The sequence below is a fragment of the Antedon mediterranea genome, chromosome 5 (genome assembly GCF_964355755.1).
Source record: "Antedon mediterranea chromosome 5, ecAntMedi1.1, whole genome shotgun sequence".
Classification (NCBI taxonomy): Eukaryota; Metazoa; Echinodermata; class Crinoidea; order Comatulida; family Antedonidae; genus Antedon; species Antedon mediterranea.
In genome coordinates, this window is record NC_092674.1 from 21,105,313 (window position 1) to 21,127,981 (window position 22,669).

Below are 22,669 nucleotides of genomic sequence, written 5' to 3' on the forward strand. Positions count from 1 at the left end.
GTATACTACGATCGAAAGAAATGCCCTTTTTGAGGCAAATCGTTGAACAGGGTTACAACAGTTGGTTAAAATCAGTACCGAAAGTACGAACCAACTTTATATAGGCCCTACCATCGAGTAAACATTCTAGAAATAACGCGCAATTTACCGTTATTTGCCCTCAAGTAAATTTATTGACTAAAAGTGATTCTTGATAAAGTAGTTGAGGTGCAAATAGACCAACATTTCTAATTTCAAATCACAAAATGTGTTCCCCAGTGGCTCAGTCGGTTAGCGCGCCGTACTTATAAGCAGTACATGGCTTCGCCCTTACTGGTTTGGTAATGCGGAGGTCGAGAGTTCGATCCTCTCCTGGGGAAACTAAATTTTTACCAACAAAATATCGACTATCATAATAATAATACATATTACTTATACATTTATGCTAGTATACCAAGTTAAAAGAAGTTGTATATAATAATGTTTTCCAACATTCTGCCTTTAACCACCAAATTCGTTTTGAGCTAAACATAGGTATACGGGTACCAATCGAACGTCAGAAGTTGTATTGTATTGTATAAGTGGACGTAGTTAAGGCGATAAACTTGAATTTAGGAGTTTCCCCGCGGATGTTCGAGTGCTGCCATGCCGACTACGAATTAAACATTTATCACAATCTAATATTTATTACTGCTACTACAATACATTTTTCGTGTAGGCCTAATTTTACGTATCTCGAAGCCGAATTGATGAATTGTACGTGCTGCTCACATTTGGCACACTGATGTTTATTGAGGGGACGCACACGATAGGCTACCGTATGTCACATTCCTGAATTTTAAGGATAAACACTAAAAAAAGGCAAAAAATAACAGTAATTTGACATGTTTCATGAGTTGTTACGTCACGCAACAGAAATTTATAATTCCCAGCAATGTTTTAACTGTATATATGAACTGTTTTATAAGTTGTTTTGTGACTGTGTAATTTGGCAGTAGTCACTCTCATACTGTAGGCCTACATTTAAAAGTAACACATCCAAATGCCAACTTCAAGTCAATGGCTACCAGATGTCTCTGTGAGACGGTTATTTGAACCAGTACCAGTACCAGTACCATCAACTACGCATCAACCTGATACCACTTAAAACAGTTTAAATTAGAGAATAAGAGTGACTATAAGGAATGGTATGATAAAGCAAAATCAAAGTCATCCCTAAGTGATTGTGCATTATCTATTTTCGAGTTGTGCACTTTTTGTGTTTAAAAGTCCGTACATTTCTGATGCGCACCCAAGATTAATAATATTCACACAGCACAAAGTCCCGTATTCAATATTGCGCTTTTATTAATAACTTAATCATCCTATACGAATTATTATTAAGGCAGGCAAGTGGTGCGGAGCACGGGTTACTGCTATCCCACAACATTTAATTAAACAAGTTACAGCTAACAAATATCCCACACTCAGATGCATGACTACCGTACTGAAAGTGATTCTTGATAACGTAGTAGAGGTGCAAATAGACCAACAATTCTAATTTTATATCACAAATGTGTTCCCCAGTGGCTCAGTCGGTTAGCGCGCCGTACTTATAAACAGTACATGGTTTCATCCTTACTGGTTTGGTAATGCGGAGGTCGAGAGTTCGATCCTCTCCTGGGGAAACTGAATTTTTACCAACAAAATATCGACTATCATATTATAATAATACATATTACTTATACATTTATGCTAGTATACCAAGTTAAAAGAAGTTGTATATATTGTTTTTGAACATTCTGCCTTTAACCACCAAATTCGTTTTGAGCTAAACATAGGTATACGGGTACCAATCGAACGTCAGAAGTTGTATTGTATTGTATAAGTGGACGTAGTTAAGGCGATAAATTTGAATTTAGGAGTTTCCCCGCGGATGTTCGGGTGCTGCCATGCCGACTACGAATTAAACATTTATCACAATCTAATATTTATTACTGCTACTACAATACATTTTTCGTGTAGGCCTAATTTTACGTATCTCGAAGCCGAATTGATGAATTGTACGTGCTGCTCACATTTGGCACACTGATGTTTATTGAGGGGACGCACACAATAGGCTACCGTATGTCACATTCCTGAATTTTAAGGATAAACACTAAAAAAAGGCAAAAAATAACAGTAATTTGACATGTTTCGTGAGTTGTTACGTCACGCAACAGAAATTTATAATTCCCAGCAATGTTTTAACTGTATATATGAACTGTTTTATAAGTTGTTTTGTGACTGTGTAATTTGGTAGTAGTCACTCTCATACTGTAGGCCTACATTTAAAAGTAACACATCCAAATGCCAACTTCAAGTCAATGGCTACCAGATGTCTCTGTGAGACGGTTATTTGAACCAGTACCAGTACCATCAACTACGCATCAACCTGATACCACTTAAAACAGTTTAAATTAGAGAATAAGAGTGACTATAAGGAATGGTATGATAAAGCAAAATCAAAGTCATCCCTAAGTGATTGTGCATTATCTATTTTCGAGTTGTGCACTTTTTGTGTTTAAAAGTCCGTACATTTCTGATGCGCACCCAAGATTAATAATATTCACACAGCACAAAGTCCCGTATTCAATATTGCGCTTTTATTAATAACTTAATCATCCTATACGAATTATTATTAAGGCAGGCAAGTGGTGCGGAGCACGGGTTACTGCTATCCCACAACATTTAATTAAACAAGTTACAGCTAACAAATATCCCACACTCAGATGCATGACTACCGTACTGAAAGTGATTCTTGATAACGTAGTAGAGGTGCAAATAGACCAACAATTCTAATTTTATATCACAAATGTGTTCCCCAGTGGCTCAGCCGGTTAGCGCGCCGTACTTATAAACAGTACATGGCTTCGCCGTTACTGGTTAGGTAATGCGGAGGTCGAGAGTTCGATCCTCTCCTGGGGAAACTACATTTTTACCAACATATAATAATACATACTACTTATACAATTATGCTAGTGTACCAATTTACAAGAATTACCTTATTGTATAAATGTTCTGCCTTTAACTGCACCAAATCCCAGTTTAGCTTCGTTTTGAGCTGAACATATTATTTTATACAACACGCTAAATCACCACGCATCGACGTTGGCGTGTTGTATAAACAGAAATGAAAAAACACCCAAAATAATACAGTTTAGCATTTTATACTTTCGTTAGTGCTTGCGCGCATCATCTAATTCACACAGCACAGTTTTCCTTAGCGCCATGAGTGTAAAGTCTGAACAGTCAAAAGTGAACTTAAAAATCTATATCCAGTATTGCTTTCAATTCTTTAAGTGAAGGGATAGTGCAAAATCAATGGCCGTAATTAGTTCCGAAATATAATTATTCTTACTACAATTTGTTTTTATTTTAATAATTTGTCAAAGTACTTTTATCAGAGTGCGCTTTTATTATACTTGCCCATGCAAAGTATATAACCACATATAAAGCAGAAAAAGACCGTGCGGAGAACGGGGGTTACTGATAGTTGTACATTATTTAATTTTAATTAGGGCTTCGATATCAATTAATATCATAGGGTACCACGAACATCACCAATTAGGCATATACTTCAAACAAATATACTACATTATTAAGGTAGTCGTGGTCGAGTGAGCAAGGCGATATAATATACGAATCTATAGGTTGGAGTCCTCCGACGAATTAATCTTTTTTTATGCATTTAATTTTGGGCTTGGATGCTAATTAAACAGAGTCGTATTTGGAGCCATAGTCCTTTGACATATAGAAATATAATGTTTAACCAGGGAGTTGTTATTATAATATAATAACAACTCCCTGGTTTAACAATATGGGCCTTTGCGACTATTCGTTTTGAAAAAAACAACCACGAAAAAAGAAAAATGCCAAACTTAGTTGTTGAAATATTTTTAAAATCCGATTACGATTAGCAAATGTTCATACATAACTAAAACAGGCGCATAAACCCCAGGAGGAGGTCGTCAACCGGGCTCCTATTGGTAGACCAATTGACAAACATCCTCATTCGTGCTCAGAGGGCAGCCAAGTTAGCAAACATTTTTGACAAGAAATTATCAAATAGCCAGCTAACATGGTGTCTAACGTCAACCACAAACATTCTACTGAAAAATCAACTTTGGCTGTTGGTGGAGGAATAAGTATTGGTGTTCTGTTAGTTTTGATATTGACAACGGGGACACTGATTATGAGAACTATTATTTTCCGACAAGAAATCAGTGAGCAGAAACATACACTGGAAACCATCTCAGAGCGTCTGGCTGATCTAGAAAACAACGGGGTAAAACCCGAAATTGCACAGGTATTATTACGTTATGTTCACATGACAGAGAGTTATCTTAACATATTATTTTTTTGTACTAAGCCGACGTATGGATTTGACCAATAATCAGCGAATAATAGGCCTACTCTAGTAGTAGGCCTACATACTTTATCTGTATCTTTCCTATTATTTTACCACAAAACTAACTTTACTACTAGTTCTTAAGATTTTGTTTTGTTTGTTTTTTTTAATATTTTTTATCAAAGTATCGGTCAACAGCCTTGTGAGTTTATAATAACCAGCTTGAAAATCAAGAAAGCCCAGCGGCATGCCTACTAAAAAAAAACTGCATTTAATGATAAATCCAAATGTAACCGGCCTTTCATGTATCGTCCGATGATGGAACTTCCGTTCGAATGTATATTATACCTTTATGTTATATAGGCCTACACGATACAGACTATATATATATTATGTAAAGTGGAAAAAAAACATATTATTAATTAGACAATGTATTGATATTGTGACGTCGATGCATCAATGGTGAGAACAATGACGTTTACGAACATTAATTATGACGACAACGCAGCGATTTGGACAATTAAGACATTGCATAACCACAAAAACAGTACGAAAATGATGAACAACAGACGACGACCTTTGTGAATATAAATGACGACGAACATGACGAAACCGGATAGGCCTACTGATGAAAACCGTAATGACGATTATGACGAAAATAAGGATACGAAAGCAAGACAACGATAACACACAAATTACGATAGGATTAAAATTATTATTAGGCCCAAAGGCATATAACTTCACAATGTTAATAGTGATTACGTCTATTGTGCCTTGATAATATTTTATTAAATTTCAAATCACAGACATCAGTTGGCCGCAAATTGCTAGCTGTTGATGGACAACAGTGTACCTGTCCTCCAGGTAAGTTTTAACAGAGTATGTACACATAACAAGTATGGCGTTTTCTTCCTGTTTTGTAATTGTTTTACCTTTTGTATTGTTTGTTACATATATTTATATATTTGTAAAACGAGCATTGTATTTCCGAAATCATTAATAAAAGATAATTTGAATTTGAAGTAATTGAACATTGTGTATATGTACTGTATATCTTGCTATCCTGCTATCTTGTTTTCAAATCAAAATCATGCAGGCGATGTGTTAATAGTTCGGGGAAAAGTCTCAATGGTCTCGTTGCAAAATTGATTAACAACTTGACAATTAACATTATATATTTTTTATCATTTTAGGTCCAAAAGGAAATCAAGGTGAAAGAGGTGAACGAGGACGGAGCGGTAGGACAGGCAAGGCAGGTAAGTTGTAACACCTGCTGTGTCTTTGATTTAATTACCGCTTGATGTTTACGGAAATGGATTAGGTAAAATTGGCTTCTTATGTGCAGGATTTATCTATTCAGTGGTATACACCATTGCCGATAGCTTATACCTAGTCTATCAAATTAGAAAATCCGGGCTCTAATTTGGTAATCAAAAGTAGATGGAAATAGGCTATCAATGCCAAGATTTTCTGAATTTTAAATTAAATAACTTCAGTTAGAAATAAATTCGAAGAAATCAATAAAATATTAATAAATCTGTTAGAGTAGAACTAGAAGAACCATAATTAGTAGGTTGTAGATATCAAAACGTGTTATTTAAAGCTACAATATCAATATTATTATGACCAAAATAAATTTACAGTTTTATTTGAGGAAAGAAAACTTGGAAGCTTCAGCATATTCTCACACTTGTTTTTCTTATTCTAACATAGGAAATGTTGGGACTCCTGGTCCCCCAGGACTAGATGGCAGTAAGGGGGATAAGGGTTTGAAGGGAGATAAGGGAGACACGGGGCAAAGAGGTGAAGTAGGTAAGGCTGAGCCTATTTTAATATACATTTTGATTTCTAACTTTCCGCACAACAAGCAAATTAACCTGCTGCGGTGGTAGTAGGCCTACGGGACGACGTCAAACACATCAATTTTCTCCGAACAAGGAGCCGTTCTAATGCCATTGCCATCATCATACATAATTAAGATCGTCCCATGAACACAGAATATAGCATATGCCTAAACGATGGAAATGTAGAAGAATAACTCATACACATCTAAAATATGATAAATATTGTTATTACTATAGGCTTGGAAGGTGCTCACGGAGCAAAAGGTGAACTTGGAGAGAGGGGTCAGCCAGGAAGACAGGGCGTCAAGGGTTCACGGGGAATCAAAGGAAACCCTGGTCCACTTGGCCCAAATGGACCACCAGGTCCTAAAGGTAACATTGGAAGAACAGGACCACCTGGTCCACAGGGTAAGTCGAATTACAATAGGCCTACTGTTTAATCGTTTAATCATCGACCATAAATATAATTTTCAAATAAACCTCCAACGAATGGTAGAATTAACTAAAATAGTTTCTTATTATCGGACCATAAAGAGACAAATTTAAATCCAGGATTTACGGGGTAGTTTGATACGAATTTATACCAATATTATTTTATTAAAAAAATAATAATAATAATACTTCTACATCGTGGTAAATTTTGATGAGAGTCTACACAATACCAAACAATAGTATCAACGTTATTAAGGAGACAACTTCGGAACGCCAAAGTGGCCCTTAATAATGATGTCCTCTGAATAGGGGTTGGACGTGTGTAAAACTCAGATTTCCCCATGGTATATTCCTTAATTGGGGTCTCCCAAATGAGAGGTATATACTGTAGGCCTACATTTATGATTATCCATGTGTGTTGTCTTTAGGTATGACAGGAAACTTAACGTTACTTGAGGAAGAGGGCCGGTTGATATCTGGAGGTACGCTGAGAGCAATACATTTACGCGGGTCTGGGGCAGAAAATAAACTAACGGGAAAAACAAATCTTGGTGAGTAGGCCTATAACAAGAATACGTACTATTTTAAAATCCAATATTGTTTGGTAGAGCTCTCCTATAAATATTTAAACAACCACGATAGTGATCACTAGGCCTGATTTTCGTTTTCTAAGTGTTTTTAGTTTAAAAGGTCATGTCTTTTTCTGAAATGTTGCAGTTTGTTGTGGTACCGACGATTAATATTTTGGCAATACATTACTTTAATAAATAAAAACAACTGTTTGTAATAGGTGCATCTGGTTGCATGAAGAAATGGGAAATTGCGACGGATACAGGTGGTTTTAAACTTCAATCTAATGGAAACGTTACTGTAATTGAGAAGGGCCAGTACTTCATATATAGTACGGTACGTAATATGTTAATCTTTGGCAGTTTGGTGCATGTCACTTCTAAATGTTAATATGATATTCGATATCAGGTCCTTTACCTGGCAGTCACGAGTTACGATCCGCTTGTGTATTTGTGTATTACATTTATTTACAATACGGAACAAGTTCTTTTGCGTCCCATCCATAGAACGAGGTAATACACGTAATGCAACTTGATTAGAAATGTCACAATGTAATGTATTTACGTCTAAATATCGCTCTCATGTTTGCTTAATGGTGAGTAAAAGACGATGGTGGCAAAACGTTCGGGTATCCAACCTAAACAATCTTGATTCCGATCCACTACGTCAACAACCAACCGGTCAAATAAATAGTGTTGAACTTTCTACCTATTATTACTGTGAAATTGGAAATGCATTATTTGTAATTGACCAATCAATTTCGTTCCACTGACAGATATCTTAACATGAATCAGCAAAATAACTTGATACTGATAACTTCATAGTCGATTTCCATATTATTTGTCTCTATAATTTAATATAAAAGATACGGTAGGATAAATAAATATGTTTGATTGATATGGTTTTTATAATTTTTTTTATTATATATATATTTCAAATTCAATACTACCTACCTTGTTTAAGTAGTACCTTATTAATTTATATTTTGTAATTGTTTATGAAAGATGAAAGAAAGAAAATAAATGTTTATGTTGAATTGAATTGAAATGTTTACAATTGGTTTTTGGAGTTTTCAGCAGCCCCAAATCGTTATTATCGTTCACGCAAAGGACTAGGTTAGCATAAATTAACGATTTCAAATGTAACCGTCAAAGTTGTCCTCAAGAACGTGAAACATAATTTACATAGAAGGTTAGCTTACACTAGTAATATCAATTTAGTCGATAATATTTATAGCTCTATAGTTACAAGGAAACTTTAAAAAAATTATAAATAATCGAACTAGCCTATACATTTTCGAGGTAAGATTTGCTTTGCCTTCAAACTTATGAACTGTAAATCGTTACTTTTTCTTTCTGAAATTAATTGCTTGCAAAAGAAATTTAGTACAAAATGTTATTCTTCTTTTTTAGATATTATTCTACGATAAAAAAGCGTTCTTCGCAGCTGACACCAGGATAAATGGAGTTCCTTACATAAGGTGCAGTGGGCAACGCGCTTCTGCAGCTCAGAAGTTTGGTTCTTGCACAGCGAATGGAGTTGCTAATCTGGAAGATGGAGATGAAGTCGGAATCAAATCTGTATACCCGTACAGTTTTGTCGATATTAGGAATGATGCTAGCTATTTCGGGCTGATTAAACTCAACTAAACTCAATGTGTCGTGTCTTTAATAAACATTGCCTGAAAAACACGGCAAAAATGTGGAATATGCCTCTTTGCCAAGTGCTTGGTATGTGTTGAGTTCTAATTGTTGAAGTACTTTTGATAAATGTTTTCTTTGGTTTATGTTTGTGATAAAACAACATTTTGAAGGAATTTTATGTACATATTATTTTACAATTGTCTAGTAAACGTTGCCCGAAAACATGGTGATAATTTAGAAAGGTTCTTTGCTAATTATGCGTTTGGCAGACGTTTAAATATAGTTGTTAAGGTTTAATTTGTAATAAGTTTGTGATGGACAAATGTGATTTGCTATACAAATACTATAATACAAGTAGTTTAAGTGCTTCAAGGAACAGTATTTAATATATTGATTATATGCTATAGTAAACTAATAATCTCTAATAATAAACATGTGTACATAACTGTCAATAAACCATGATTAGATATCTCAATTTTAGTACTGAATTTTCAAAATACAACTTGAATACTGCTTTATTGCATATACTATTGATAACATAATTCACATTGTAAACAAAAAGTAAATTTAACTACGAAAATATAATAAACGTAGTAAATAGTAAACGTTGCCCGAAAACATGGTGATAGTTTAGAAAGGTTCTTTGCTAATTATGCGTTTGGCAAACGTTTAAATATAGTTGTTAAGGTTTTATTTGTAATACGTTTGTGATGGACAAATGTGATTTGCTATACAATACTATAACACAAGTAGTTTAAGTGCTTCAAGGAACAGTATTTAATATATTGATTATATGCTATAGTAAACTAATAATCTCTAATAATAAACATGTGTACATAACTGTCAATAAACCATGATTAGATATCTCAATTTTAGTACTGAATTTTCAAAATACAACTTGAATACTGCTCTATTGCATATACTATTGATAACATAATTCACATTGTAAACAAAAAGTTAATAAAATATAATGTTCATTTAAAATATTAAGTCTGTATGTCAAACCATCAGTTCTCAATGTTAGTACTGTTTTTTCAAACACAACTTCATAGTAAAGTGTTCCCTTTATATGGGTGTTTAAAGGTGTATTCTAGGGGTGTTCTAGAGAGTATTCTAGGGGTGTTCTAGAGAGTATTCTAGGGGTGTTCTAGAGAGTATTCTAGGGGTTTTATAGATTCTAGGGTACTTTAAGGTAGTAAACTTTTTCCAAACATAATTTTGAAGTTGACATCGCTTTATACATATTCAAAATGGAGTTCCATCACGTTTACTTGTTTTTTCAACTTTTATGCAGCCTTGGGAATCTTCAACAAGCTCAAGTGATTCTGAAAATGAACTAAACTCATCTACATTTAGGGCCAAATTATCATTATCGTTCTGAGACTCTGACATAAAAAACTCTGATTTAGTAGTAAAGTTTTCATTAGGAATTTGACAGTCTTCAAAATATATTTCATTTTTTATTTTAAATTCATGTTTCTGATTGGCATCTGATTTCAGGTAATTAGTCTTTGATGTTTTATTTTTATCAGTACTCATTTCTTCTTTTTGTAAATTGTTGATACTATTTTGTAGACAAGAATCGCGTAACTTTAAAACATGTTCTTCAGAATCTATAGTAAACCTAAGACTCTTAAGAGAAAACTCATCAATTGGTAATACTTCAACCATAGAGGGCTCACTTTCAAACATAGAAGGCTCACTCTTTTCAAAATCCAATTTTCCATCTTGTGAAATAATCCCCACATCTGATTTTACATCATGTTCGTTGAACTTAATTTCAGAATGTGTGCTTGTACTGCTGTGACCTGTTCCTTCAACTTCCTCTAATGTATGAAGATAAACGTCACAAGAATTCTGATTGGATGTTTGTCTGCAGAAATCATCACTATAGTCCAAATATGGAGAATATGTGCTATCTTCACATTCAGTGTTATGCGATTGCAATTCATTGTTCAATAATGAAATATCATCACTATTAGAATTAGTTCTTGATGTGTAATAATTACTTTTATCTTGTAAATTGTCAGCATTACTGTTGACGACAAGATCGCCCTCTACAGTGTCTTTTGTACTTGTATCTTCTATTCTGTTAGTACATGTATTTCCATAAGAAGATTGACCATGAAACCTATTTGTCCATAGTTCATCAATTGTGGTCACTTGGTCTGTTATCATCTTATAATTGTTGTGGACTGTGATGGCACCTGTAATTTACAATATATTCATCAGAGAGATGCGTTTTCAGTTATAGTTTTATACTGAAGTAAAATACTCAATCATACTTAGCTTGGTTTCATCAAATCAACCGAGGAGCTGGTTAGATTGACTAAGTATAAAGAAATCACATTCGCATACTTGCTACAGTTTCCTTACCAAGCACTGTCTGATGTCAGTAGGACTTACACAAATGTGTGGCTCATTTAAACTTCCCACGTTTGTGCGACTATAGTTCATTCAATTTTATTAAAAAAACTAATTCTTATTGTTTAAAAAGGAAAAAATGGTGGTACTATGGCAATAATAGACATCCTTTAGCATCATTGGCCTTTTGTTATGATGCACCACAAGTTTTTGCACTTTCAAAAAATTGTATGAGCATTTACAGAATGACTGTTAGACTCAAGAGCTGTATACAATAGAAAAGGAAAGGTCACAATTATGCAGAAATAAACACATTCATGTTTATGTATGATACCCAACGTTCCATAATATAAATTTGGGTAAGCTGAATAATATCAATGATGATAATAAACTTTAATAAGACAATTGAAGAAATTCATGAAAATGATGATGTAAAATTTATATTTTAATAAAAATTATAAACTTACAATTTTGGTTGCAATTGTTTTCTTTCCCAGGATTAATATTTTGGAAGAAATCAGAAAGTTTGGTCTGTTTGGTAATATTAGTAACATTTCCAACTGGTTGCATTTTGGTAAGATTGTGCATTCTCAGTCGTTGCTGTGACAACCGCTGCAGAGTAGATTCATATTCTTTCAAATCCTTTATGTACATAAAAAAATAAAATGGTTTAAAGTTAATCTCATATCAGTTTAAGCCACAGGTTCAAGAATGTATGAAAGGATGGCCAGACAAGAGAGGTTGCTATAACAATCTTAGGCATCAGATCTATAGTACAGCAGTAACAAATGGCTATTCCAGGCACTTTCCAGACAAAATTTACAGTCCTCTCTATTTCATATATAATTGTTTTCATCACCGTTATCATATAAACTTTATTTTTATTTATTATATTCCATAATAAACACTGCTGATCCTAGTGGTTTCTGATTTTAAATATCAAACTAGGCCTATGTATTATGACCTACCACAAACTATCTATGGGCCACGGAAACTATGGGACGCAGCACAAATTTTGGGCGCAAAACAGAAAAAAGAAATCAATCAACGTACAACAAAAGGAGTTGTTAAACATGCGTTACTAGTCACAATTCCGATAATATTTATTATATAAAATCCAACAGTGGACTGGCACATCACAGTGTGACATGATGTCATGTGCATTATATTAAAAGGGAAACATTGGGCTGTGTTGAATTTGCTTGACATTAGCTGATAGATTGCTCTAAAAAAGTGCAATTGCAGGCTCATATTTCCAAAATTTACTTACTCAGCCCCACTATGGTTGGGGCTGGGGGTAGTGAACTTTCTTCTATTGGCTACATTACATGGGTCACTAAAACAGCAAGGGGCATGGGCCAAAGCTTCTTCCCTTCCAGGAACTGTATTTTAGGCTGTGAAAGGTTTGCGGAATGCTTGTGTATTATACCTGTTTTTTATTTCTTGTTGTCAGCCATGTGTTACAGGTTGTTTCCATTTCATCTGCTTTTCGTTTATTCATAGTAAATTGATCATCCTGTGAAAACATAATATATGTCAAAGGTTAACTCAGTTTTCAATAATATACAGCAATCAGAAAGCCACCTTTTCATGAAAATGTTTTCAGCAAGCACAAACAAAGATTTTTTTTTTGTCTTGTGTGAGTTCATCTGACGTTTATTTAAATTCTCATTGGTGAATATATTATATACATATAAGTACATTTGTGACAATTAAAAGTAAGTGTTTTATTTTTTCAGTATTAACCATATTTGTTTTCATTTAAAATTTTAGATACGATGTTAATTAAAATGTAAAAATGAAAAATGGCGGTAAAATACATGATTAAAATTTTCTTGTTAAACTATCTTATTTGTGATTTTATTTGTGTTCGAGTAGAGAGGCTATAAACTCAGGGGAGGAAAATATAGTATCCTCCCTTTTCACCAAGATAAAAAGGATGAAATGAAAAAAGAGGAATGCAAAAGTTAGATAGAATGATAGCATGCAATGATATATTTAATGAAAATTGTAAGGTTAGAGTCCATACACTGTGCAAGTCCAAGATGCGATTTTGGCTCTGTGCGTATGTGAGACGCTTCATACCCGATGTCACCTTAGTACAACTACTACTTACAATTTGTATTTACGATATAAAATATTGCAAATATAGACAAATAATATTGGACAAATGCAAATACATGCAGATAACATTGACATGTATACAATATAAATATTGCAAAATAGATCGATCGAGTTAAAGAACAATACCATGAAAGCCCCAGTGGTCTAATGGTTAGGGCAACTGCATATCAAGCAGACGGTCCGAGTTCGAGTTTCGGTTGGGGCGACATTTTCTCATTCTCACAGATTTCCTCATCTTTATCGTTTAAAAAATTAATTAAATAATTTTCAGTGTATCACCGGGCGGTTTGGAATTTATTTCTATGCCTGTTGTGTTTATAGAAAAATATATATATATATATTTTTAAAAAAGAGTTTATATTGTATTGTATATAATTATTTGAATTTCATTCATTCATTCATACACGGTTATTCATTTACAACAATAATAACAGGGGCCCACACTAAAAGCAAAAGCTTGTCTCATGAGGGCCCCTACAATACAAATATGTATAATACATGAAAAGAAATATAAAACAATAAAATAAGTTTAAAAAGAGATAAAATATTGAGCATAACAAAAGTTATGTTGTTTAAATGGCTAATTAGCATTTTACAGATTTAAAAAAAAGTGATTGGCTAGTGAAACAAAAAATTGATTTCTATCTAGTTAATCTTGTAAGTTGTAAAAGTTGTTGTTGTAACCAATTATCATTTTTTATGCAATATTTTCATTAAAGTTAAAAGTATATAGTTTGACAGTGCATCATTTTTAAAAATCTTTAAAGATGTCATCATAGTAAAACATTATAATTCATTGCGGTATGTAATAATCTATCTGCACCAAAGTGGTTACTGCATAGTAAATACACGGAGGAATTTTTCTACAACTTTTAGTCAGTTGTGTATGGCTCGGTGTTCTGTGCTCGTGTCTATGGCACTCAAGGTACCGAGATCGAGTCTCACCTTGGGAAACGAAATAAGATTTTTTTTTTATTATCCGTATTGTTTGTTCAAATTTATTTCTTAGTGTATATATTATACACATGATTTATAATGAAATCTAGATAAAAAGTAACTTATCTTTATTGTTATGTAACAACAAATGTGGTTTATGACATTATACGCAGAGGGATCTTTGATCGGATTGTGATACCGGCTATGGTGGTCGCGTTAGCAAGGTCCTATCATATATTATAAATAATTAAAGAATCTGAGAAAATCAATCAATCAAAATATCTTTTAAAAATCAATTATCTTTATTTAAATCAATGCATATAACCTATAATTCGTCATAGTGACGAATTAAATCTAGTTTATTTATTTGTTCTTTCTTTAAACTGAAATACACTTTCAATACAAATGTACTGATTTCCAAAGTGGTTCAGTAAACATATTTACAACAAAAATAAAATATAAAAGAAAAACAAAAAGAAAGAAAACCGATATAAAACTATTTACAATTGTGAAGGCAAAAGGTTAATACATATATGTTTTCTATAGTGAAGATTTAAAAGTTGCCAAAGACATATTATGGAGTTCTGATTTTATGTTATTTGGTAGAGAATTCCATAGTTTAGTTGATCTTATCTATAAACAAAACTTCTTTTAGCCTGAGAGTTATTCCATGAAGTCATTATTACACATATACCCAAGCACATTATCTATGTATTTTCCACTCTGTCTGATCTAATTAATACCCCTTTTTTTTACACTGCCAAGCTATGTGAAAGTGTTCTCTTCCTTTTATTATTGTATAGTTTTGCAGTTTTAATTTTTGTTTTAGTCATAGTCAATTGACTATGTTTTAGTGTAATGTATTAAGTATATGAGGTTCTACAGCTAATTAAATATGCAAGGTCTTGTACTCAAGTCACACCTCATAAATATTGGGCATAGGTATGTAAACAAAGACAGATATCATGTATCAAGTTATCTTAATCTCTACAATTCACTTCTATTATAACATCAGTGCTGTGAACATCATATTCTTTTCTGCAGAGTTTCTTTAAAATTAACATTACCAAAACTCAATTTTGTAATTTGTTAACTGTAGTGTAAGTAAAAATCAATATTACAATTTTCTTGTTATACAATTATGATTTAACCATGTAGGTTTATGTAATGATTTAGTTTGTATTATTAACATACAGAACAGCATGTACAGTGTCACAATGTAATGGTGTGGCCAATCAGATTATAAGGGACATAAATTATTTTGGACTAGTAGTAGGTTAGGACTAGTAGTTGAACCTGAATGAATGACATACTGTTACAGTGTTTTGTTTATAATTATTTTAGTAGGGAGTATCGGTACCTGATTAACAGTCGATGTATAAGGGTTGCAGTGTTGCGTATGTCTTTATACTTTCCGTTAATAATAATTAAACAATTATTAATCAAACTTCGTAATCTAGTAATATAATAAAGCTCAATATAAAGTAACAAATGAGAATAAGTAAACGACAGAAAATAAATATTCCTTTGCTTTATAATTAATCAGTGCATAAGTTCACAATACGCAAGTACATAACTTCGTTCCAGGTTGACTTGATGCGGAATACATTGCGCATCACTTAGGGGCCTTTCACACCTGTTCTGGCATGGTTCTGGTTCGGCGAATCGAACGGCAATGTTTCGTTTTCACATGCTCCACATGGCTATGCGCCCCGGGGGGGTCACTCTTAAATATTTCCATACGGGGAGGTGCCGCATTTACGACGGGTATATTTTCGAGGGCCTGGTAGCACAAGTGTGGGAAATTATGGAGAGTTGGTAGCACAAGTGTGGGGAATGACAGGGTGAAATTAGTAGTTTAAGTGCCTGGCCCGCCCACCCGTGTCAAAATGTCACGATTTATCGCCAAATTTTGCAGGTATTTTAGCATAATGGATGCTATAAGCCCAGCTATAAGCCCATCGCTAAACACCTTTGAATAGGCCTAGAGTTTTCGCATCAGCAGAAGAACACGAAACATAGCCTACGACAAAATCATTCAACTGTGACCACTCTTGACTCTTGATCATCGTCGTCATGCACCGCGGACGAGCGAAAACACGTTCATGATTTTGCCATGAACGGTCTCTTTGGCCATGCGCAGATCATGCCGGGAACCAGTACAAATATTGCGCCCTCTCTGGCGTGGCCTTGTTTCTGCCGTCTTTTTAGAGAACACTGGATTTTTATTTGGTAAATGGTAGTTCAAGTCCGTAGTATTTTTCAGTAAAACAGCTGGTAGCACAAGTGCCTCATGTCTTGAAGTGGCTGCTGCACCCCCCCCCCCCCCCGTTTGGTTTATATACAAGTGACCCCCTACGGGCTATGCGCCAATCGATATGCGCATGGCCGCGTAAAAATGAAACATTGGCTTTGCCAGCGCCAGACTGGAACCGTGCAGACGGGCCCTTTACCCGTGTGGTTCAGCGACCGGGTTGACTTTTTACCTTGTTTAAACCGGCCTGAATTTCTGCGTCCCAGGTACAATTCGGGTTACTTAATTCTGGATCAACTTGATTTGAGTTGTTATTTGTCCTAGACTCCTACTGTAAATTCAAACTATACTTTCAAATGATGTTTTTATTTACAATATAAATTTGTACACAATTTTAATTTCAGTGATTTTTTTTATGAATGGTAGGTAATTTCTTTTTTTCAGTGACTTCTTGAGAGTGTACCAATACCCAGCGGTGGACAGCCGGGGCAAGTCAGGCTTACAGTACTTATGCCATCTGTGAATAATGAATTTATACAAATGTGAACATTGTGGAGATAAACTTCAAACACACCAAGAGTTTAAATTTCTTCGATGTCAAGTGAACGTTGTCAGACTTTGTCTAGATTTAAATAGTGGATGGAGCAGACATTTGGGAGAGTACACAGAAGAGACGCCATATGAATGTGTACATTGTGGAAAGAAATTCAACCAGAATGACGATCTGAAAAGACATATGAGAATACACACAGGAGAGAAACCATATGAATGTGAACATTGTGGGAAGAAATTCAACCAGAATGACGATCTGAAAAAACATATGAGAATACACACAGGAGAGACACCATATGAATGTGAACATTGTGGGAAGAAATTCAAAGACAATGATGATCTGAAAAACCATTTGAGAATGCACACAGGAGAGAAACCATATGAATGTGAACATTGTGGGAAGAAATTCAACCAGAATGACGATCTGAAAAAACATTTAAAAATGCACAAAGAAGAGACACCATATGAATGTGAACATTGTGGGACGAAATTCAACCGGAATGACGATTTGAAAAAACATATGAGAATGCACACAGAAGAGACACGATATGAATGTGAACATTGTGGGAAGAAATTCAACCGGAATGACGATTTGAAAAAACATTTGAAAATGCACAAAGAAGAGACACCATATGAATGTGAACATTGTGGGACGAAATTCAACCAGAATGACGATTTGAAAAAACATTTGAGAATTGTGCACACAGAAGAGACACCATATGAATGTGAACATTGTGGGAAGAGATTCAACCAGAATGACGATTTGAAAAAACATTTGAGAATGCACACAGAAGAGACACCATATGAATGTGAACATTGTGGGAAGAGATTCAAAGACAATGATGATCTGAAAAAACATTTGAGAATGCACACAGGAGAGAAACCATATGAATGTGAACATTGTGGAAAGAAGTTTAACCAGAGTGACAATCTGAAAAAACATTTGAAAATACACACCGGAGAGACAACATATGAATGTGAACATTGTGGGAAGAAATTCAAAGACAATGGTGATATGAAAAAACATTTGAGAATGCACACAGGAGAGAAACCATTTGAATGTGAACATTGTGGAAAGAAATTCAACCAGACTGGGATTTTGAGAAGACATTTGCGAATACACACAGGAGAGACACCATATGAATGTGAACATTGTGGGAAGAAATTCAACCGTATTGGGAGTTTGAAAACTCATTTGCGAATACACACAGGAGAGACACCATATGAATGTGAACATTGTAAGAAGAAATTTAAACATAACGGAAATTTGAGAAGCCATTTGCGAAAACACACAGGAGAGACACCATTTGAATGTGAACATTGTGGAAAGAAATTTAAAGATAAAAGTAATTTGAGGAAACATTTGAGAATACACACAGGAGAGACACCATTTGAATGTGAACATTGTGGAAAGAAATTTAACCAGAATGACGATCTGAAAAAACATATGAGAATACACACAGGAGAGAAACCATATGAATGTGAACATTGTGGGAAGAAATTCAACCGTATTCGGAGTTTGAAAATTCATTTGCGAATACACACAGGAGAGACACCATATGAATGTGAACATTGTGGAAAGAAATTCATCCCGTTTAGGAGTTTGAAAATTCATTTGCGAATACACACAGGAGAGACACCATATGAATGTGAACATTGTGGGAAGAAATTCAACCATATTGGGAGTTTGAAAAGACATATGAGAATACACACAGGAGAGACACCATATGAATGTGAACATTGTAAGAAGAAATTCAACTTGATTGGGAATTTGAGAAGACATTTGAGAATACACACAGGAGAGACACCATATGAATGTGAACATTGTAAAAAGAAATTCAACTTGATTGGGAATTTGAGAAGACATTTGAGAATACACACAGGAGAGACACCATATGAATGTGAACATTGTGGAAAGAAATTTAACTTGATTGGGAGTTTGAAAACTCATTTGCGAATACACACAGGAGAGACACCATTTGAATGTGAACATTGTGGAAAGAAATTTAAAGATAAAAGTAATTTGAGGAGACATTTGAGAATACACACAGGAGAGACACCATTTGAATGTGAACATTGTGGAAAGAAATTTAACCAGAATGACGATCTGAAAAAACACATGAGAATACACAAAGGAGAGAAACCAATGAATGTGAACATTGTGGGAAGAAATTCAACCGTATTGGGAGTTTGAAAACTCATTTGCGAATACACACAGGAGAGACACCATTTGAATGTGAACATTGTGGAAAGAAATTTAACCAGACTGGGAATTTGAGAAGACATTTGAGAATACACACAGGAGAGACACCATATGAATGTTAACATTGTGGAAAGAAATTCAACCCGTTTAGGAGTTTGAAAATTCATTTGCGAATACACACAGGAGAGACACCATATGAATGTGAACATTGTGGAAAGAAATTCAACCCGTTTAGGAGTTTGAAAATTCATTTGCGAATACACACAGGAGAGACACCATATGAATGTGAACATTGTGGAAAGAAATTCAACCCGTTTAGGAGTTTGAAAATTCATTTGCGAATACACACAGGAGAGACACCATATGAATGTGAACATTGTGGGATGAAATTCAACCAGAATGACGATCTGAAAAAAACATTTGAGAATACACACAGGAGAGACACCATATGAATGTGAACATTGTGGAAAGAAATTTAAAGATAAAAGTAATTTGAGGAAACATTACACACAGGAGAGACACCATATGAATGTGAACATTGTGGAAAGAAATTTAAAGATAAAAGTAATTTGAGGAAACATTACACACAGGAGAGACACCATATGAATGTGAACATTGTGGGAAGAAATTTAACCATATTGAGAGTTTGAAAACTCATTCAAGAATACACACAGGAGAGACACCATTTGAATGTGAACATTGTGGGAATAAATTTAACCAGATTGAGAGTTTGAAAACTCATTTAAGAATACACACAGGAGAGACACCATATGAATGTGAACATTGTGGAAAGAAATGTAACCAGATTGGGAGTTTGAGAAGACATTTGAGAATACACACAGGAGAGACACCATATGAAAGTGAACATTGTGGGATGAAATTCAACCAGAATGACGATATGAAAAAAACATTTGAAAATACACACAGGAGAGACACTTGTATGAATGTGAACATTGTGGGAAGAAATTAAAAGACATTGATAATCTGAAAAAACATTTGAGAATGCACACAGAAGAGACATCATATGAATGTGAACATTGTGGGAAGAAATTCAATCAGAATGACGATTTCAAAAAAGATTTGAAAAAACACACAGGAGAGACACCATATGATTGTGAACATTGTTGAAAGAAATTCAACCAGAATGACTATCTGAAAAAACATTTAAAAATACACACAGGAGAGAGACCATAAAGTAGATCCTATTAGTAAGGTGTAGGCCTAAACAGGCTAGCAGGCCGTCTGTGACACAGTCACAACAGAGAGTGTGGAGCGGGAGTAGAGTCTGGAGTTGTGTGGAGCAAGTGGCTAGCCTCTAGGCCTATACCTAGTACTAGTAGTAGTACTAGTAGTAGTAGGGCCTAGTACTAGTAGCCTAGCTAGCTAGTTAGGAGGCCTAACTAGCCTCTAGCCTATCTTATCTAGTAGGCCTATTCTGTTGAACAATCAATAATGTCGTCTGCTTGTGTTGTACGTGTTGGTTGCGTTCGTTAATTTTCCAAACAGTTCTCATGCTTAGTTGGCCTAGGCTAGGCCCTATACATTAATAATTATCATAATGAATTTCTAAATAATTTAACAAAGACTATTATTATACCGTACCTACCCTTCTCAAAACATTGGCTTAACTTTGGATACTTTTGTCCTAGCCTAGCCTTTTTAAAGTTTCGCGCGAAATATCGTCAGTTGTGTTCCGCTTGATCAATTTTTCAACATACACACTCCCCCCAAATCCACCAATAGCAGCCTCCGAAGTCTGACGGTGGTGGTGTGTGTCAGGAAGGAGGTCAAGCGTGTCATCCAGATCCACCAAACACAAGATTATTTACCTGTAAATCCACATTGTGTTTCTAATCAGTCAAGGGAACTTACACAATAGTCGGAGATGGTATCTGTATTAATTAGTAGCACAACTTTATCAATGTTATTGTGTTCAAAGACCAAATTCCAAGTCCAGGCGGATCAGGTTGATCTAAATCGTAGGCCACACTCTGTCACGTCTGTGGTGTGATACGAAACAGAGCACACACGTACATATAGGTAGGCCTACTCTCTGTCTGTGACGACCATCTTGGCCGTGAATGATACAGGATAAGAACTATTTTATAGCCTACAATTACAAACATTCATCATGACTTCCAATGAACACACAACAAATGCAGATGATGTGTATGTTTTAGGAGTTGATTATGGAACAACAACTGTTCGCTGTCAAGTGTTTGATCGACATTCATCTGTTGTTGGAAGCAGTAGGCAGAAAGTAAGTAATTTTTGTTACAACAATTTTTGTCCTTACAGTTACACTATCTACAGATCTTCCCCTCTTCCCCACATTATTAATGATACAGGGGTTATATCAAAAAACCTAAATGGTACGTCATCTCACTTTACCACCAGAGAGAGGTCATGGCGCGTCCTCTAAAAGATCTGTCAGTGTCACTAATTTTAAACGCCGTGGCTAAAGATACGGTACCGTATTCTAACTTCTGTTTACTAAAGGTACGGTAAAATTGCATTACGTCATAATCAGCCAATGGGGTGCTGGTACGTGTGTGACGTCATCGTATAAGGACTTGGGATTTTTTTCATATCGCGTCTGTTGTATTTGTAGAGAACTCCTATCGGCGGCGCCAGGCTGCGTGGATGTGTGTGCGATGCAGATGAGGGTTTTATTTTTATTCCAAATGGCCTATTTAGGCCTATATTTTTTATTAAACTTTGTTTTCAATGGTGACCATAAACAACAAGCAAATGCGGACAATAAAGGGGCCCTCGATATGAAAAAAATCCACTAAGTCCTTATACGATGACGTCACAGACGTACCAGCACCCCATTTGGCTGGTTATGACGTTATGCAATTTTACCGTACCTTTAGTAAACAGAAGTTGGAATACGGTACCGTATCTTTAGCCACGGCGAATTTTAAAATGGGTGCGTCATTGTTTTCATGTAAAAGGTAAGTCAATATTTGTGATGCAGGGGTGTGTCATCATGGAGTAATAATTTGAAAATAATTCTTTTATTTTTTACCAATAATTTACTCTCAAACTTGATTTTGTTTGTCTGAAATCTTTCCATTCTAAACAGGTTTTAGGTGAATTGCCTCTTTAACATCCTTCCTTTGTCTGGGTTCATATTAATGTTCTCATGGGATTTTATAGATTAGAGAGTAGTCTGCATAAATGTTCACCATATGGCACTTCTAACGAAAGTTATATCTGTTTATGGATACTGCAAGGTCATAACAGAAATATTTATTACAGGGTGCATTCACACTTTAATACAACACTGCCAAGCTCACCTGCATATGGTACGCTAACCTAAAGGGTCTTTCACACCAGTACTTTTCCGGCACGGTTCTGTGCCGGCCAATAAAATCAAACATCAATGTTCTTTTT

The 22,669-nt window shown here is 34.8% G+C and overlaps 2 protein-coding genes and 3 non-coding genes across 5 annotated transcripts in view; all 5 read left to right on the plus strand.

Moving 5' to 3' along the window:
• The first annotated feature begins 251 nt into the window (after positions 1-251).
• Trnai-uau (transfer RNA isoleucine (anticodon UAU)) lies at positions 252-359 on the plus strand. Its single transcript has 2 exons — positions 252-289; positions 324-359. It is a non-coding gene; the product is annotated as a tRNA-Ile (tRNA).
• Positions 360-1,538: 1,179 nt separating this feature from the next.
• Trnai-uau (transfer RNA isoleucine (anticodon UAU)) lies at positions 1,539-1,646 on the plus strand. The gene is made up of 2 exons: positions 1,539-1,576; positions 1,611-1,646. It is a non-coding gene; the product is annotated as a tRNA-Ile (tRNA).
• Positions 1,647-2,818: 1,172 nt separating this feature from the next.
• Positions 2,819-2,926, plus strand: Trnai-uau (transfer RNA isoleucine (anticodon UAU)). The gene is made up of 2 exons: positions 2,819-2,856; positions 2,891-2,926. It is a non-coding gene; the product is annotated as a tRNA-Ile (tRNA).
• A 1,101-nt stretch (positions 2,927-4,027) lies between these two features.
• LOC140049504 (uncharacterized) lies at positions 4,028-9,375 on the plus strand. The gene is made up of 8 exons (XM_072094402.1): positions 4,028-4,306; positions 5,155-5,212; positions 5,542-5,604; positions 6,062-6,160; positions 6,430-6,600; positions 7,053-7,175; positions 7,415-7,530; positions 8,607-9,375. Exons 1-8 carry the CDS (start codon positions 4,079-4,081, stop codon positions 8,841-8,843), a joined length of 1,095 nt encoding a protein of 364 aa, XP_071950503.1. The 5' UTR covers positions 4,028-4,078; the 3' UTR covers positions 8,844-9,375.
• An 11,643-nt stretch (positions 9,376-21,018) lies between these two features.
• LOC140048629 (glycerol kinase 5-like) overlaps positions 21,019-22,669 on the plus strand; it is a 29,181-nt gene continuing 27,530 nt past the window's right edge. The window contains exon 1 of the mRNA XM_072093387.1: positions 21,019-21,530. Coding sequence (XP_071949488.1) covers positions 21,402-21,530 — 129 coding nt within the window. The 5' untranslated portion in view covers positions 21,019-21,401. The remainder of the gene's footprint in view (positions 21,531-22,669) is intronic.

Excerpts from the sequence above, each read along its gene's own strand:
- LOC140049504 (XM_072094402.1), top strand. The coding sequence starts at position 4,079 with ATGGTGTCTAACGTCAACCACAAACATTCTACTGAAAAATCAACTTTG. Across the intron at positions 5,213-5,541 it reads ACAGTGTACCTGTCCTCCAG|GTCCAAAAGGAAATCAAGGT; the intron begins GTAAGTTTTAAC and ends TTATCATTTTAG. Across the intron at positions 6,161-6,429 it reads GGGGCAAAGAGGTGAAGTAG|GCTTGGAAGGTGCTCACGGA; the intron begins GTAAGGCTGAGC and ends TTATTACTATAG.